Raw genomic sequence first — 18,806 nt, 5'->3', positions numbered from 1 at the left:
ATTTAGATCTATTATATATAATTAGGGGACAATTTAAAAATTTGGAATAGAATTTTATTTAATTTTTAAACAGTATATTTTTGACTGCTTTAGAAGTACTGCAGTGTCAGATTGCTCTAATAGATGGAATTTGTAAGAGAACAAAATATGGAGAAATTACCCTGGAGAATATTTAGTGCAAAGTGCTGATTAAAATATTTTGTGGCTGAAAACTAAAGGAACTGAAAAATGATATGGTGCTGTGGAATAAGGAGAATAAGATCGTTTTTTGCAGCAGTGGGATGGTCTTGATTCAAATTGACATATCTAAAAGGATACATTTCAAATTATATATTGACTATGAATTTTAGGTTCGTTTAGGTATTTCCCTACCAAGAATATCACATAAACGTGCATGATTGACCCTTTCTTTAACATGTAGGTTGTTTTGGGAATTGTCAGATAAGTGATTATTGATAACAACAACATACGCGCTAAGGTCGACAGTGGCCAGACAACCATGCTGGTCCTGCTCGACCTTACAGCCGCATTCGACTCCCTTTCCCCAGCAATTCTGGCGAGGCGGCTGGGGGAGATACGGGTGGATGGACTGGCGCTCAGCCTTCTAACATCTTTTCTTACCCAGCGGGAACAGAGGGTCAAACTGGGGGATCACCTCTCCCCAGTACAGCCTGTGCAGTGTGGGGTTCCTCAGGGCTCGTCCCTGAGCCCCACGCTCGTTAATATATATGTAACACCTCTGGCCGGGCTTGTTAGATCCTTTGGTCTGGAAGTCGTTTCCTACGCGGACGACACCCAGATCATGGTCTCCATCTCACACAACGCTGACATCTCTGCCCTGAATTTTAAGACCTGTATGAAGGCAGTCGCGGTGTGGATGGTAAGAAACTACCTCAAACTGAATGGGGAGAAAACCGAGGTCATTATTTTCGGAGGAAAGCAGGAGACCTGGTCCTCGGACTGGTGGCCATCGGAGCTTGGGGCATGCTCAACTCCCACGCATTCAGCTCGGAACCTGAGTGTTATCTTCGATTCCTCGCTCTCCTTCGAAAAACAGGTCAGTAGGACAGCCTCAACCTGCTGTGGGGTCCTACGGATCCTTAGAAAAATTGTTCACTACCTTTCAATGGAAGCTGGTAAACAGGTCACGGTAGCCCTCATAACCTCCCGCTTGGACTATTGCAATGTCCTTTACCTGGGAATTGCCAAGCAACTGGTTCAGCGGCTCCAAATTGTACAGAACTCGGCCGCAAGGTTTGTCGTTGATGCGCCCAGGCGCTCATCAGGCTCAGCCATTAGAAAAAATCTCCATTGGCTCCCTGTACAATCTAGGATTGACTTTAAGGCACTGTTCCTCACCTATCGTGCCTTGCATGGGCTTGGGGCAAAAGCTCTTGGCTCCCTTGTGTCCCTCTATGTCCGGGGTAGGGATCTTCGATCAGCAAATAAAAACCTCCTCGCAGTTCCTAGAATCTGGAAGGCTAGATGGGGTGGGAGGGCCTTTTTTGCCCTGGTCCCAAGGTTGTGGAACACCCTCCCCGTTGAACCTAAGGATCAACCTTCACATCCCCTCTTCCGGAAGGCCTTGAAGACCTGGCTATTCAGGAAAGCTTACCACTAGCCATCATCTCTCTCGCTCACATTTCAGACTGTTTGTTACCATCCCCAGCGCCTTGACGCCCTCGGGCAAAGTTGCGCTGTACAACAACCAAGTCAGTCAGTCAGTCAGTCAGTCATGTTAATAATTTGATGATTTGAAGTAGCATGTCACTACAGGAAATGTGTTTAAAGTTTTTCAGTTATGTGAATATGTTTATACCATTTTGACATATATTTGTTTTGTATTACAGCCTTAAAAAAGAGGAGTGTTCCTCGAAACGTGTTGGCTGTATCATGCATGTAATAATTCACAATATACAACAGAAATAAAGAATATCATCTGGGAAAATTGTGTGGACCAATTGAATTTATACATTATCATGATCGATGGACTAGTCATCCATTAGGATTCAATTTGACTTAATGGCACCTGGGTTTTTGGTGCAGGAGGTGAAAGGTGTTGGGCAGAATTTCCTTACCTTCAGTGGATTACAATTAGAAATATTTGTGAAAAGTAACTTTGTGTCAGACGCTCCCACTTCTGCCACTCCACGAACTACAATTTTGGAATGCTTGGGTGCTGCCCCTTAGTACTGGAGACCACAGCAAATGTTAAATACTTGAGACTCAAGCAAATAATCACAAAACGAGTCATCTGTCCAATCATACTAATCACATTTCCCATTATACTTTGGTCTGTGTTCAAACCGATCAAACGCTAAATGTTGCATAATGTCATTGGGAGAGGATGTGGTCCATCGGCTAGAGCTGCTGACACTGGTGCTGGAACCCAGGGTTCGAGCCTCGAGGTCGCGTCCACATCCAGTGATTCTGGGCAAAGCACTTCATCTCCACGTGCCTGAATGTGTCAAGGGAGAGAATGTGGTCTATCGGCTAGAGCTGCCGACTCTGGTGCTGGAACCCAGGGTTCGATCCTCGGGGTCGCGTCCACATCTAGTGATTCTGGGCAAAGCACTTCATCTCCACGTGCCTGAATGTGTCACGGGAGAGAATGTGGTCTATCGGCTAGAGCTGCCAACTCTGGTGCTGGAACCCAGGGTTCGAGCCACGGGGTCGCGTCCACATCCAGGGATTCTGGGCAAAGCACTTCATCTCCACGTGCCTGAATGTGTCACGGGAGAGAATGTGGTCTATCGGCTAGAGCTGCCGACTCTGGTGCTGGAACCCAGGGTTCGAGCCTGGGGTCGCGTCCACATCCAGTGATTGTGGGCAAAGCACTTCATCTCCACGTGCCTGAATGTGTCACGGGAGAGAATGTGGTCTATCGGCTAGAGCTGCTGACTCTGGTGCTGGAACCCAGGGTTCGAGCCTGGGGTCGCGTCCACATCCAGTGATTCTGGGCAAAGCACTTCATCTCCACGTGCCTGAATGTGTCACAGGAGAGAATGTGGTCTATCAGCTAGAGCTGCCGACTCTGGTGTTGGAACCTAGGGTTCGAGCCTCGGGGTCGCGTCCACATCCAGTGATTCTGGGCAAAGCACTTCATCTCCACGTGCCTGAATGTGTCACGGGAGAGAATGTGGTCTATCAGCTAGAGCTGCCGACTCTGGTGCTGGAACCCAGGGTTCGAGCCTCAGGGTCGCATCCACATCCTGTGATTCTGGGCAAAGCACTTCATCTCCACGTGCCTGAATGTGTCACGGGAGAGAATGTGGTCTATCGGCTAGAGCTGCCGACTCTGGTGCTGGAACCCAGGGTTCGAGCCTCAGGGTCGCATCCACATCCTGTGATTCTGGGCAAAGCACTTCATCTCTGAATGTGTAAGTAACCGGTGCTCATGTGAAGTGCTCCAATACCTTCGGGTCCAGTTCATGCTATATAAAAATCTGCACACAATAAATTAGCACTGAACAGTGCTATAGTAAATTTGCTAAAAACAGATATCTAAACAGTTTTAGAAAATGAGTGATTTTAGAAAATAATAAAGAAAAATGAAATTTGCAGTAGATGTGATACACGTATTTTTGGAAGATGCCAGTAGTTGTCCCTTTAGATGCCCCTCCACTACTGATTGGTCAGAAAGTTTAATTACTTTGCTCTTTTGAATATGCTGGGATGCTCTGAGCATGCGTAATAGAGTTTTAAATCGTTCGCCGCGTGCATCGTAGAGTAGTAAATGGTTCAGAGCATGCACATTAGATCTCTGTATAATTCCGCGCATGCGTACTACAGCGGTTGAAGGTTTTGAGCATGCATTGTAGAGCAGTTCAACGGCTCTGAGCATGCGTATTGGAACAGAGATCGTTTTGAGCGTGCGCGGTAGAGGATGTCAGAGGTTCTGAGCATGCGCAGTAGTGCTTATTGATGGTTGTGCGCTTGGGTAGTGCGGTACAAGTCTTTTGAGCATGCGCAATAAACCTCTCCAGGTTCTGAACGTGCGCGGTAGAGTAGTGTAACGGTTCCGAGCGTGGGCAGCAAGCGGGCAGCGGTCTGAGCATGCGCAGTAAAGCCCTCCAGGTTCTGAGCATGCGCGGGAGAGCGGATGACGATTCTGAGCATGCGCAACAGAACGGGCAGCTCCTTCATTCCATTGTTTCCCAGGAGGGCGGCGCTGTTGTCCCCCGGGGTCTTCCGAGTAGCGCCTTCCTCCGGCCAGACACCCCTCAACGAGCCAGCGAGCACTGGAGCCATGTCCTGGCAGCAGAGTGGAGAGGTGAGATGAATGCCACTCCTAAGGCCGATCCCCACTGCCCCCTCTCTCTCAGTCAGCTCCACCTCAGACCCCAGGCGCGAGCACCGCTGCCACCATCCACCACTCTCTTCACTGCCAAGCCTAACATGTCAGTGTCACTATAAATGCCCAACACCACCCCCATTATCCCCCCACCATCCCTCTTCCCCCCACATAGCCGTACTAACCCTGAAACCGACCTACCTTATTATATTACGTTTGTTGGAGGGAGTTTATGCATATATTTTTTAATCCTAACTTCTCCCATGCTTGAATGAATAATCCCATTGCTTTATGTTGAAGGTTGTGGAAAAAGAACAATTGATGTACATAATGCAGATCAATGTCATACATTCACCCCAGGACAGACATCTGGCCCTAAAGCCATCTTTCTTTGCTCACCATGCCATTCCAGTGTGAATCCAGCCATATGCAAATCAGTCTGACCCTGTGCCTCATGGGAACAGTCCAGCCCGAACTACCAGGCCAGGTCCTCCCTGTACAGGAAACAAGCATCCTGGGACTCGTTTTGGGCTTTCAGCCCTCATCAGCCAGGATAGCTTGACTCCAGAGGCATGGGGAGAGCACAGGACTCACGCCTGCGCTTACCCGTTCCACTCGGTGTGACCCCAAAAGACCATCTGGATCAAAGGCTTCCAATCCCTGAAGTAAATTGTGAGCAGTGTACCCCGGGGGCAACTTACAACACTTCCTGGTCATATGTGCTATGCAGGAGCTCAAACGGTGCCATCATGTCTTATCTTGATTACTAGGGTCTAGATAGGTGGACATATATGTGCACAGAAGGAACATAAGTAGGGTGGGTCTCCATCGGTCTGGGGTAGGAGAGGGGAGATGAGTGCTCCCAGAGGAGGTGCATGTGGCCGGAGATTGACAAGGCTGGTGTAACCCCCAAAGACATAAGTGTGCGGGCATTCATGACCATCCTGCAAACTTTTGTCACCAAATTTTCCCAATTAAATTCACTCCTAAACAAAAAGATGCAGGGAATGTGAACATTGGGAATCTTATCTCTGAACACCCCCATATTAATCAAAAGGATGCTCCTTTTTGGTATATGGTTATTTCCAAGGAACCTCTCCGTGTCCAATAGTATTCTGAATTGATGGACTGATGAATTTTCATTGAGTGATTCTCTTTGGAGTAACCCTGCTTTGATGTTTTGATTGTCTTACACTTCATTTGTCTCTCATGGTTTTTATTGTTGATTATAATTCTGATGTATTGCATACCTATATTTTTATACTAAAAAGATTTTTTTAATTGAAACCTTATGCATTAATAAATACATTTTTTATTGTATTGATTTTGAGTTCCTTATCCTTGTGCATATTATAGTTGTTTTTTGGGTTCATACAAGAATGTGTGTGTATTCTATGAATATTTGAATGTGTACCAAAGATATGTAAAATATATGTAATTGAAAATAGATCCATAGTAGTCCCAAGTGAGTTCTCTTTCTTCTTAATTTGTCAAAAACAGATCTTGAAACATAATGTATTTACTTCATTAATTAGATTTTTTTGATTAAATATATATATATATATATTTAAAGAATATTGTTTTTTGAACCATTAAATAACACAATTTGACCCTGATACTCAAATAAATAGTTGTAAAAATTTCATTAGAAATTATTATATTACATGTCATTACTGCAATATACAAATTTCTACAGTTCCAGCGATCCTTTATCTCCAGATATTCAATATTTCAAAACCAGAAATCAAGTTGGTGATGTGCAGAGACTGGCGGCAGGTCGAGGTCGGAACAGGCCTGTAGGGCTGAAGCCAAGTCAGTTGGTGTCCTCCTCTCCTTCTTCATCATGGCTCTTCGGTCCTTCTTCTTCTTGTTGCTTGTCCCTGGAGGCAAGGTTCAAGGTTGCCCCTAAATACTAAATTTAGGGGCGTTACGGTACAAGTCGGGACCAATGGGTTAGGACCAATGGGTCCCTTCCTTGGGGTGGGTACACCCCCTAGTATGCCACCCTCCAGTGGGAGGGGGCATACACCTCACTCTGGTTGGCTGAGTACCCCCATCTGCAAGATGGTGGGGACTGAGAGTTGTGCTTCCCCTCACCTCCCCAATCTGAGGGGTGGGGTTAGCAAATGTGGGCACACCTCTCCTCCTAGCTTGGTTTTCCAGCGGATTTTCAGCCCAAAGTGGGGGCAGAACCGGTGGGGGCCATTTGCTGGGGTAACTCACAAATGCAGCAAGCCTTTGAAGCTCCCCCTTCGAGGCTTGGCACCTCGTCCCAGGATGTGCTTTGTTTCAGGACCCAGAGAGTGGCTGGCTCTCAACCCAACAGTCCAGAAACATGTCTGGTGGTGGCAGCTGGCGAGCTGCCACTCAGCCAGGACACTAGAGTTGGGTCGTTTTTCGGGGGTCCTTTGAGTGCATTTTTCATTAAATCCTACACTGGCATCAGTTTGGGTTTAATGTGCTAAGTTTGATACCAAACATCCCAGCTTTCAGTAATGCCATTATAGTGCTTTGGAGTTCGTAATGACAAACTCCCAGCACCATATGGCATGACTGCACTTGCAATGTCTAAGAATTGGTTTAAAGAACGATTTGGTGGACAGAATGCTGAACAATGTCATATTCTCACCCCAGTACAGAGATTTGGGCCTAAATCCATCGTTTTTTTGCTCACCATGCCATTCCAGTTTAGACCCAGCCATATGCAAATAAGTCTTGACCCTGCCCCCAATGGGAACAGTCCGGCCCAAACTACCAGGCCAGGTCTTCAGTGGACTGGAAACAAGCATTCTAAGACCGGTTTTGGGCTTTCAGCCCTCATCATCCAGGATAGCTTGATTCCAGTGGCACAGTGAGCTCAGGACCCACATCTGAGCATACCCGTCCCATTCGGGGTGACAAATGCAAAAAGAACAGTTGATGGACAGAATGCAGAACAATGGTTGTAGAAAACATTCAGGTTTTATTTCAAAATCACAAAAAGGTCACAGGAGCAGAGCATCAGTGCTTTGAGTGGGACTCATTTTTTTGGTAGTTTTTCATAGCACAACCTTCACCCAAAGCTGTTGGAGCACTTTACATTAGCACCACTTATATTACACAGAGACACATTCTATATTTTTTTTTTTTAGGAATCGGGGTGTTGAGTGATTTGCATAGACTCCCAAGATGTTGATCCGTTGTAGAGTATGAAACCTGGTTCCCCAATTCCAAAGTTGGCAGCTCTGACAATTACACCATGTGAGCAATTAAGATTTGATGTCAGTCCTGAAAGCTGAAAGAAAGGAGTGATTCTGAGATGAACAGGATGTTCTAGTGCCGGTGTAATGAGTACAAGTTAGAGGGAACAGCAGGCAGGCTTGAGCACCGATATTACTTGAAAGTTAGCTGAACTTGGGGCTAGAGTAAGAAGATAGTCTAAAAAGAGTTTGAAGGGTGCAGTGTGGATGAATAGGAAAATACCTTAAAAACCAAAGTCATAAGCAAAACTGGCTAGTTTTCAGATTGCTTATGTGTTACGTTTCCTTTGGTATGAACGTCATATCATACGCTGATTAAACTCAGCTCATCCTCTCCCTTTCCTCAAACCATACTAACACCAAAACCATTTTCTACAGGTGCATGACCAGTGTAGCCAGCTGCATGCAAAGCAAATCTCTCAAACTCAACACCGACAAAACAGATGCTCGTCTTCCGGAGCATCGCCTCCCCAAGGGACGACTCCTAGTGGCTAGCGGAACTGGGCTACTTGGCCACTCCCACAAACCGTCTAAGAACCTTCTCCCATACTCGACAAAAAGCTCCCCATTAAGAAGCAGATAAACACTGTCTCCTCAGCCTGCTTCTTCACCCTCCTCATGCTCTGGAAAATATTCAAATGGCACTCCATCAACACCAGACGCACAGTCATCCAGGCCCACATTACCAGCTGCCTGGACTACAGAAACTCCCTCTACGTGGGCATTACCTCACAACTACTGAGCAGTCTTCAAACCATTCAATACTGTGCAGCCAGGCTCATCTTTGACTTGCGAGAAGAGCTCACAACACCCCTCACATCAGAACACTCCACTCATTCCCCATCCGAAAAAGGTGCCAGTCAAACTACTGACCCACGCCTACAAGGCGTTGCACAACAAAGGACCAGCCTACCTCAACCACAGACTGATCTTCCACCAACCTGGCAGACAACAACATTCTGCCCCCCTCTCCCTCACCCACATGCCTTGCTTCCACAAAAGCAAAGGCGGCCGCACTTTCTCCTACCTAGCTGACAAGACCTGGAATGGCCTCCCACTCCACCTCTGGACTGCACCCACCCTACAGAAGTTCAGAGTTGGCCTAAAAACTTGGATGTTCAACTGACAACTCCCAGCAGCAGCCCACCGCACCTGGATACCCTCACGGGTGTTAAACAGCGCTCTACAAATTGTTGATTGACATTTCACTAGTTTCAGTGTACCTATGCGCGACATACAACTGCCAAATCTGTGACACTTAAAGTTAGACCTTCTCATGAGTAAAACCTAAGCAATAAAGTGCATAGAAAGACATAAAATATTAGAAATTAGACGCTTTAGAGAAATAAGAATTTCTAAATGTGTCTTAGCCCCGCTCCCACAGTCTCCCAGACAATGCCCCCATTGTACAGATCAGTAAATGCTCTCTTGCTAGACTCACATTTGCTACTAGAAGTAAGTCCTCAGTGCAGTGCCAGACTGAGGTAGGGAGCTTATTTGACACATGTTTGGACAGGAGACCAAGAGAGCTTGCTAGAAGTGGCTACAGCTCGCTCTCTCAGCTTTGGTGCTTAGCGTTTATTTTCAGTTTGAAACAACTTGCCTCATAATATATTGCCCGTCTTCTTTCAACTAGTAGAAGCAGAGCCTCAACCTGGACTTTGTTGTCCCTATCAGCACTACGATACAATTCAGTCATTATTCATTTAGCCCTGTCTTTTGTATACTGGTGAGGCATACAACTTATTTGCCCTCTAGCGTGTCAAGTGGTATTATCGCACTATGCTGGAGTTTAAAATTAATAGTTTTATGCTACCAAATGCTGGCACGAATTCTACAGATTTATATATTTCTTGCATTGGGTGTCCATGACACCTCCCACTGACTCTCAGGCTGCACTTGCCTGGTTGCTGCACACTTCTCTGGCACCACACAGGGTGCCGATTTGGCAGGATTTTGCAATGGAAATATAAAAGTGTAGGTGCTCACTATTCCAGAGAACCTGTTTGCTACTGAGAAGTTCAGGTGCTCTTCTATTAAAAGTATTGGACCCTGATAAAAAGTGCAGGTACTCTCCCTTTTAAATAAAGAGTACCTCCCCATTTAAAACACTGACCCTATGAACGGAATGAAAAGCTAGGTTCTGCAAGCTGAGAATTTCTCAGCATGCTTTGGGGCGCCCGTGTTTCTAGGGGACTGACGCGTGCTGTGGAGCTCCCACATTACTGGGGGACTCCAATGTGCCATTGGGCCCCTGCATGCTGTGGGGCTCCGGCTTGCTGTGGGCCTCCTGCGTGCTGGGGTTATGCAGCGATACAGACATAGACCACCTTTTAGCTATGCTGTACTCTCCTTTGGTGAGGAGGCACTTGGGCTGGCAAAGCAGAGAGCACATGACTGCTTATCTTGATACAAACAGAACTCTCTTCGGTTTTCATTTGATTGAAGTTATTTCCCAATGACGCAGCTAAGTAAACATTTTGAGGAAAACAGTGGAGTGCTGTAAGTCCAGTAGTTAGAAAGCGTTGTCCAAACATCACAATCAGGACTTTGAATTTTTTGCACCAATAACAGCGGAGGGGCAGCCAGTCATGAACATTTTACTCGCTTCGCAAAAGGAGGTCACATTTATTATTGCCTTATCAGGTGAGATTAAAGGTTGTGCTGGATCGGTGAAAGGGTCGAAAACGCCGAATGTGGTAAGGACAGGCCTGCCCTGCATCGAGACCATTGAACTAAAAGTTATGCAGCTGAGCACATCAATTTGGAAGTCACAGAGCAGAGCTCCCAGCAGTGATGACCATAATGCTCTAAAATTAAATATAATTAGGATTTACATCACCTGAGACTAGACAGTGGTTATCCCAATAGGCCAATCTCACCGCTGCAGAAATGAGCAGACACTTTCAACTATCGGACGCACACTGCCCCAGATGTAATTTGCTGGAAGCCAACCTCCTTCTCATGCTATGGGCATGTCCACACCTCCTCACTTACTGGTGGCACGCATCTACCAATCTGACCGCCTGTTCGGGCCGCACAAATGTACACATATGGGAGACATGCATCTTGGTACTCTTTCCCAGGAGCAAGAGAAAAAGAGTCACTTCCCACTTTCTTGATCTGGGACTGGTTGTGGTCGAATGTTTGTCCACCAGCCGTTGGATTTTTTTTTTAAATTATTTTTTTTTTTTAATTTCTTTATTAGCATCAGATTCTTTGGACTTTAACTGAACCTCCCCCTTTGGTAGCCTGGTGGCAGTCACTGCTGGTGTGGGCTCGAGGCAAGAGTATCTCACTAGACACTACAGGGTTACATATGATACCTACAGCCGCCAACTGGGAGACTACACTACATGACTTCCAGAATGACCAGTATTGTGACCATGTAGACGTGTCAGCGGGACCGCATGGGACAGGTGCAGCAACCTAACTTACCTTTCCTCAATAGACCGGTGAGATGTTGGCGATATGCCAGCACCTTATATAGATTAGGACCTGTTAGGACAATTGAGGGAGAAATCCACAAGGACTCGGTAACATCTTCCGTGCGTTGAGCTGTTCGTTCCTTTATACCTCTGATTACGACTTTATTCCTTTTCCGTAACACATATGACCCTTTCCTCTGCGGCAAGTGCTGTTCTCTTACGTTATCTCCTTATATCTTGTGAAATTGTTGTATTACTGACAAAGTCTCAGACCCTGATCTGTCAAACCCTTTACTATGTACGTCTATCTTTAACAAAAATCAATAAAACAGATTTAAACCTCAACTGAGGCTAAACTGTGATAGTCTGGCAGAGTGACCTATGGTTTCACAGGCCAGTGTCATGAGGGAATGCAGACACCAAACTCGACTCCGGCAACCACGGCCGCAGTCTGGACTCGAGTGGCAACTTGATGAGAAGCTGCAGGCTTCACAGTGCAGCAGTCATATTGTGCTGGTCTGCAGTACTGTTGCCCTCTTGATTTTGTTAAAAAACCCATTTAGATTAAAAGAAAGAAGGGTTTTCTCTCCCAGTAGTGCATTAGTGTGCATAGGAGCCACCCGCCCCAAGCTGATTCTGTGTGAAGAACCGGAATAACACACTTACTGGGTCTCTGCGGCGGGGGAACCGCCCAAGTCTTCCATACCCTCCATACTTAGTAAAAGGAGACACAGGAGCCTTCGTCTGCCAGAGGAACTTAGATTTATTCGAATAGCTCAGGCTATGGAACAGAGTCCCAAGCTCGTTTAGAAACAAGACAGAGGAGGCTGCTGCTTTACTCCGCAGCGTACAAGCCTTTTATACTTTTTCATTCCACTCTTTTGGCTGTTAGTTCATTGTTCAATCAGGGCAGTGTTTGCAGTTGATAACCAGATCTAGACGATGTTTGTAGATAGTGACCTGGTCAAAGCTTGGTACTCAAATCATTGTTCACTCAGGTTGATCAAAGCTCGGTCATTCAAACCATTGTCCAATCACCCTGATCAAGGCCCAGCAGTCAGACCATTGTCCAGATAACCTGATCACGGTGTCAAGGATGTTTACCAGGCTGGGAGCAGGAGATGGGAAACAAATCATTTACACAGGGCATGAGTGTCTCATGGCTTTCTGTCTCGAACTGCAAAGAGCGGGGGGGGGGAGGCGGAGGGGCTTGGGTGTGCGACAGTTCCTGGGCAGAAATGCAGGCTGCAAGATGGTTTTTGTCGTGTCAGTTAGAATTTCCTCAGGCATCAGCAGAAACGACCAGGTGGGTCGTGTGGAAGTGTTTGACATGAAATGGCAATGAAAAAACAATGGCGTCTTGGCACAAATGAATGCCGACCAGAAGTACACTTTTCCTCATGTGTCATGGAGATGTGAAAGTGGGTATGCCCGATATGTCATTAATAGCAATAATTAACATTATATAAGTAAAAATACAAAGCCATGTCTTGAACTCTCCCCTTGCCCTGCCCCCCACTTCTAAATGTGAAGTATCTGTCAGTCAAGTCGGATGGATCAATCGTCCTTTGGTTGTAGTGCGTAGTGGTAGTAATTTGTCAGCTCGCTATCAAATTTTAAAACCTCCCCATACTGGATAAAACTGAAAGATTCTTCCATCAGACTTTCCTCTCTCCAAGTGCACCACATGTGCTCTATTTGTGCTGCGTTCCCATGTGCCTTCCCCGGAGCACCCAGAATCCCACTTTTGTTGCTGAGTCAGACAGATTTAGGGGGCGGTTGGAGAGTACTAGCTCTGTAAAATTCAGTTGTTCCCCTTTTGCTCGTTCCTCCCTTGGATGAATCTGAATTGTCTCTCTGGATTATCCTCAGTAGTTTCTTCAGCTATCTACCTTTCTCCCTTCCATCTGTTTTCTTTCTCTCGTTTCAAGTCGTGGCTTTGGTTGTTGCTCCTTTGGCCCATTATCTTTCATTGGGTGGAGTATGTTTCCTGCACTAAAGTATATGTTCCGTTTTTACATATTTCTTCAGTCCGGGATCATTCCAGTTCAGGTGTCTTGAAGAGCATTATACTCTGAAACAACATTTTAAATCTGATCCGTCGGAGGAGCATATACTTGATGCCGTTGTGTGAATCTGAGGTTTTGCTAAACTTAGTCAAAATAATATATTTTATTTCTGAAGCAGTCTCGTATAACCAGGGAAAATCAGATTTTTGTGTGATTCAAATATTATATCTCTTTTTCTCTATCTATCTTTAAGATGATGTCTCTATGTATAATTCAGGACATAGGCAAAAATTGGATGGGGAGGAGAGACAGGTGGTGGCTTTGCGCTTAAAGAGCACAACAATACAGTTGCTGTATTTGTTGTTGAAGCCACTACCCCACCAGTCTTTTCTAAGAAAAGAAATGAGGGATCATTACCACAAAGATACCATATTGGCTTCTAGGGCATTTTGGTGATTGTAGTTTAGTGATAATGGTGAACTATTCTTAAGGGAGAATCATACCTTTTCTTATCTGATCCATCGACTATGTTCTTTTGGATGCTAAAATCTGTTCTTGATAAATTTTTAATTTAGTGAATCCTTAAAGGGAAGTTGAAATAGGCCTGCTAAATGTGTGGCTTGAGCCTACCCAGTATTGACATGAACAAGTGGCTCAATTTATGTTAGTTTGGCAGGGATCCATTGATAGAACTTGCGACTCTTGAGGCGGAAGCCGGGAGTCAGGGGCTGAATACCTTTAACTAATAGAACTTTCGATCTTTGTGACATTTAGTTATTTTAAAAATTACTTGAAGCATGTTGTGTTTTTGTGCACATCTTTTTAAAAAAAACTACCTCACTCACCCCTACCCTTTCACGCGCCCCCCCCCAAGGGTCCACGCGCTCTCAGGTGGCCGATTTGGGTCTCCTGGACCGCAGGATCAGGCACTCGAACATCTTTGGCACAGGCGCCATCTTGGGGTAGGAACGGTCGGCGGTCTAGTGCTGAGGGCGGCTTTGCCCTCCCACTACAAATAGGGCACACGAGAGCTAATACTCATTGATAGAACTTGCAACTCTTGAGGTGGAAGCCGGGAGTCAGGGGCTGAATACTTTTAACTAATAAAACTTTCGATCTTTGTGACATTTCGTTATTTTAAAAATTACTTGAAGCATGTTGTGTTTTTGTGCACATCTTTTTTTTAAAAAACAACCTCACTCACCCCTACCCTTTCACGCGCTCCCCCTGAGGGTCCACGCGCTCTCAGGTGGCCGATTTGGGTCTCCTGGACCGCGGGATCAGACACTCGAGCATCTTTGGCACAGGCGCCAGCTTGGGATAGGAACGGTCGGTGGTCTAGTGCTGAGGGCGACTTGGCCCTCCCACTACAAAATGCCCTCCACATCTCGTACGCGCAGCGGGTGCGCTGATGGCGAACGGAGGTGCACCAGAGGTAAGCCCGTCTGCGACCGTCCGCGCCAGACCGGGCCCTGGGCTTAGCCCCCTACCTACAAACCCTCACATCCCCATAGATTTTCCTAGGGACCTCTTATTTCAATTGAATCAGCCCCCTTTGCCCCTCTGTGCCCACTCCATCACATCTGATGGCCTTGGTAATCACTGTGATTACTGCCCCTATAAACTATCTTCCCCTGAGCCTTGCCCTCCTGCTCAGACTGCTTTTAACATGGCTATGTTAAACTGTCGATCCCTGCCTAAACACGCGCAAGAAATCTGTATACTCTTAGAAGAATACAAATTAGCGATTCTGTTCCTAACAGAGACGTGGCTATCTCCAGACTCTGACCCGGACATCGTTCAGGCGTTGCCCTCGGGCTTCCTTATACATCATCTGGTCCGAGCAAAGGGCAGGGGAGGGGGGGATAGCCATAATCTACAGAGACTACCTCTCGTGCCGGCTTCACGGCAGCCCTTTTTCTGACTGTGAAAATGTCTATTTTGCCATCCAAGTCTCCCCATGTAAATCCCTTTCTGGAGTCCTTATTTATCGCCCCCCAGGTGCTATTGGACAATTGTGCAGCTCACTCTTGGAAACCTCAATGGTCCTGGCCAGCACCCTTTCCAACTTTATGATCCTAGGGGATTTAAACATCCATTTTGACAATAACGAAGATAATCTAGCTTCTGAACTGTCATTGGACCTAGCAACGCACCAGCTCCCTCTGGGGAGCCATCAACCCACTCATTCACTGGGACATCTCTTGGATCCTATTTTCTCTAATATTTCTGACCTTAAAGTGATGGCACCAATCCCGGTACCGTGGTCCGACCATCTGCTTATCCCGTTTAGCTGGAGGATTCTGACCACCCCCCCGCCCCAGACCAGTCTTCCGCAAGCCCATACGTCCCTGGTCTAAACTAGACCTCGACAAATGGAAGCATGTTCTGGAGCTTTCTTCTCCAACCTTAGAGTCAGACCCTGCATTATCGGACACCATGTTTTCTGAGTGGATTGAAAACTCCTTGAACATAGTCCTCCTCAAAAAACTTTCCCTTAAATCCCAGGAAAAAGCCACCTCGCCCTGGTTTACCAAGGAGGTTCGCCTCCTAAAAAAACTTTGTAAAAAGTCTGAAAGGGCATGGAGGAAGGTCTATGACTCCAACAGCAAGCAGAACTATAAGCTCACGATTCTTAACTATAAAACAGCCCTCAAATCGGCGCAAGCTGTATTCTTTGAGGAAAAAATAAGAACTGCCTCTAGCTCGTCAAGAGAAACTTTCCAAATTGTGAAAAAAACGTCTTAAAACTCCCGAGCCCTCTTGCCCCGTGGATCCTTCAGACAACTGCTGCAATGAGCTAGCCGAGTTTTTTGGTCAGAAGATCCTGAAACATCTTCCCCTGTATTACCCTGCTGACCTACTTGAATTTTCCCCGCTACCATCGCAGGAAGCCAAACCAGGACTGGATACTTTTGCTTCTATTACAGAGGACATCCTCTCCCCCATTTTCCAGTCAATTAAAAGTGGCTCCCCGCTAGACCCAGCCCCATTGAACGTCCTAAAACTTGTTGCACCTACCATCCTTGCCCCGATGGCGAACCTGATCAATTCCTCCCTCTCACAGGGCATTGTACCTCCGAGCTGGAAGAAGGCTGTGGTTAAGGCCATACTTAAAAAACCTAACCTTGATCCCTTGGAATTGAACAATTACCAGTCTATCTCCCTTGTGCCAGGTATCAGCAAGGTGGCAGAAAAATATATCAACGGTCAGCTATCTAGCTACCTCGAATCAAGTGAACTACTCAAGCCCTCACAGACGGGCATCCGCCCGGGCCAGGGCGCAGAGACTGCGATGATCTCGGTAGTTGAAGATGCCAGGAAGATCATCGATTCAGGAGGATCAGTGGCAGTGATCCTCCTGGATCTGAGTGCGGCCTTTGACACCGTCAACCACCTTACGCTGGTTCACCGGCTTAGGGACCTAGGTATCTCCGGACTCGCCCTATCCTGGCTGAGATCTTTTCTACACAGCCGCTCGTTCCAGGTGGCTGAGGGGAATCATATCTCTAAAACGACCCTAGTACACTGTGGAGTTCCTCAGGACTCATCCCTGAGCCCTACGCTCTTTAATGTGTACATGTCCCCCCTCGAAAAAATTGTCACCCCATATGGAATCAAGCTTTTGACCTATGCCGATGACACCCAGCTCGTTGTGTCACTTAGTCAACAGGACCACTCTACCATCGACCTGTATTCCTGTCTTGGTGACATATCCAGCTGGATGGACAGGTCCCACCTAAAACTGAACGGTGGTAAGACGGAGATCCTGGTCATGAGCAACCCGTCACTTTTTCACCCAGAGACCTTGTGGCCCCCCTGTATGGGTCCGCCCGACCCCAAAATCTGACATCAAAAGCCTTGGGATCTGGCTGGACCAAGAGCTTACACTTAACACCCAAGCGAGGAAAACGGCCGAAGCTTGCTACGGCCTCCTCCGTACCTCCCACAAAATCTTACCTCTGCTCCCCACTCAGTCCAGGAAGCTCCTGATTCAGGGCCTAATACTGTCCAGACTGGACTATGGCAATGCCCTTTACCTCGGTGCCCCAAAGAAAGTGACAGCCAAACTTCAGGTTGTGCAAAACACGGCTGCCCGGATCCTCACAGGCGCCAACAACTGCTGTTCGGCCAAACCAGCCCAGATAACTTCACTGGCTGCCAATACTCGAAAGAGTCCATTTTAACGCCCTTTGCACAACTCACAAAATTCTGCATGGGAAGGCCCCCCCATTCTAAAAGACCTCATTGTCCCCTATACAACTAACAGAATACGTCGGTCCACACATCTCCACTTGACTTTAACACCCAGGATCAAAAGGGCTCGATCAGGAGGCCGTCTTTTCTCGTACAATGCCTCGAAGTTGTGGAACTCACTCCCACTGGACATTCGTGCTCCGCCCAACCTTCTTTCTTTCCGTAAACTCTTAAAGACCTGGCTGTTTCCTTAATTCTTCCTTCTTTCTCGCTCGTTCTTATCATTAGCACTGGGACGCTTACGGGCAGCCATGCGCTCTAGAAATTTTTAAACATAAACATCCTGATTACTAAAAGGAGGGAGTATTTTATTAATATATATATTCTAGTGTGCTAGAAGGATCCGTAGTGGAGGGATTCATTGGAGAGTCTGCAAAAACCTGTAGAGAACAGGAGACCCGCTGGCTCATATCCTGCTGCCTCCAGTGCCTGCCTTGCAGTCTGTTGGGGGAATCCTACTGTGGTTTTCTGGTTTTTAGGTCGAGCCATAATTTCCATTTGGAAAGGGCATTGTGAGTTCAATTTAAATGGACTGGGTGGCGATTGGGCCAGTAATGTCGTTCATTTCCTCTTTTGACCATTTTAAAAGATCTTCGTGACCAGAGTGAGACCAGCAGCCCCCTCTCTGCTTCATGCCAGAACTTGACGTCGCCTATTTTAAAAAAAATAAAAAGACAAACAAGTCACCTTTCCTCAGTCAAACTCGCCACATCTGAGATAGCTACACGTGGAAGGCTGCTTTTGCAACACTCCTACAGTTCTGCTTATGCACGTCCGTACTGACCCAAACATCTGCTGTATCTTGCATTTTGCTACTTCTCTCATTCTATGTGTACCTTTATCATTATAATTAACTGCTATGTGTTCACTGCTCTCTGTTATAGATGAGCACGCCGCCTAAAACTGTTGCATCAGAATACTCTTATATCTGTGAGGACAACCCCAGCTGGTAAGAGTACCTTATTCCTGGCCTGGTGCATTTTACCTTTCAGTTCCACACCAATTATTGCCACCACACATTTACTGTGACTTGTTCAATGCCCCTTTCTGACAAAAAGTGTAGCAGTTAGGGCTCGACTGTCCCTTTAGGTAGCAATGGAAACCTATATATTGTGGCTGAACTCTTTTAGCAAAGATACTTTGGCAAAAAAACAACAATGGACTATTGCATAGATTAATTACCAAAGCTTAACATTAGCTCAAGCTTTCCTCCACCACTGTTATTTTTTGACTGCCCTCTAGGGTCTGCTGGTGATAGGTCAGTTGTTGGTGGGCAGGATAGGACAAAGAGCAGTATTCTGCTGAAATAGGACATATTTGTGGGGCTGAAAGTATTGAAAATTACGGTGAGCTAAAAAAAAAGGAAAATGCAGAAAAATGCACAATTATGCGGCACAGCATTGACATTGTGCTGTACATTTGGTCAACCATGCTGCAGTTTCTGATGGGGGTCTGTCTGAAGTCTCAATACCCTATTGAAATTATTGCTGCTTCGAGATTGGTGTCTGTGAAGTGAACCTTAATTTGTGTGACTGTGAGAAAATATATTCATGACAAAGAAGGAAGATTCTTTCCACAC

At 46.3% G+C, this 18,806-nt stretch overlaps 1 protein-coding gene across 1 annotated transcript in view; it reads left to right on the top strand.

Annotated features, from left to right (window-relative positions):
• Positions 1-3,961: 3,961 nt before the first annotated feature.
• Positions 3,962-18,806, top strand: part of LOC147662024 (uncharacterized) — a 188,921-nt gene continuing 174,076 nt past the window's right edge. The window contains exon 1 of the mRNA XM_086951173.1: positions 3,962-4,273. Coding sequence (XP_086807299.1) covers positions 4,103-4,273 — 171 coding nt within the window. The 5' untranslated portion in view covers positions 3,962-4,102. The remainder of the gene's footprint in view (positions 4,274-18,806) is intronic.

The sequence above is a fragment of the Lissotriton vulgaris genome, unplaced genomic scaffold (genome assembly GCF_964263255.1).
Source record: "Lissotriton vulgaris unplaced genomic scaffold, aLisVul1.2 SCAFFOLD_781, whole genome shotgun sequence".
In the NCBI taxonomy this organism is placed as follows: Eukaryota; Metazoa; Chordata; class Amphibia; order Caudata; family Salamandridae; genus Lissotriton; species Lissotriton vulgaris.
The sequence above is the reverse complement of the archived record's forward strand: the minus strand, read 5'-3'. Positions and strand labels throughout refer to the sequence as shown.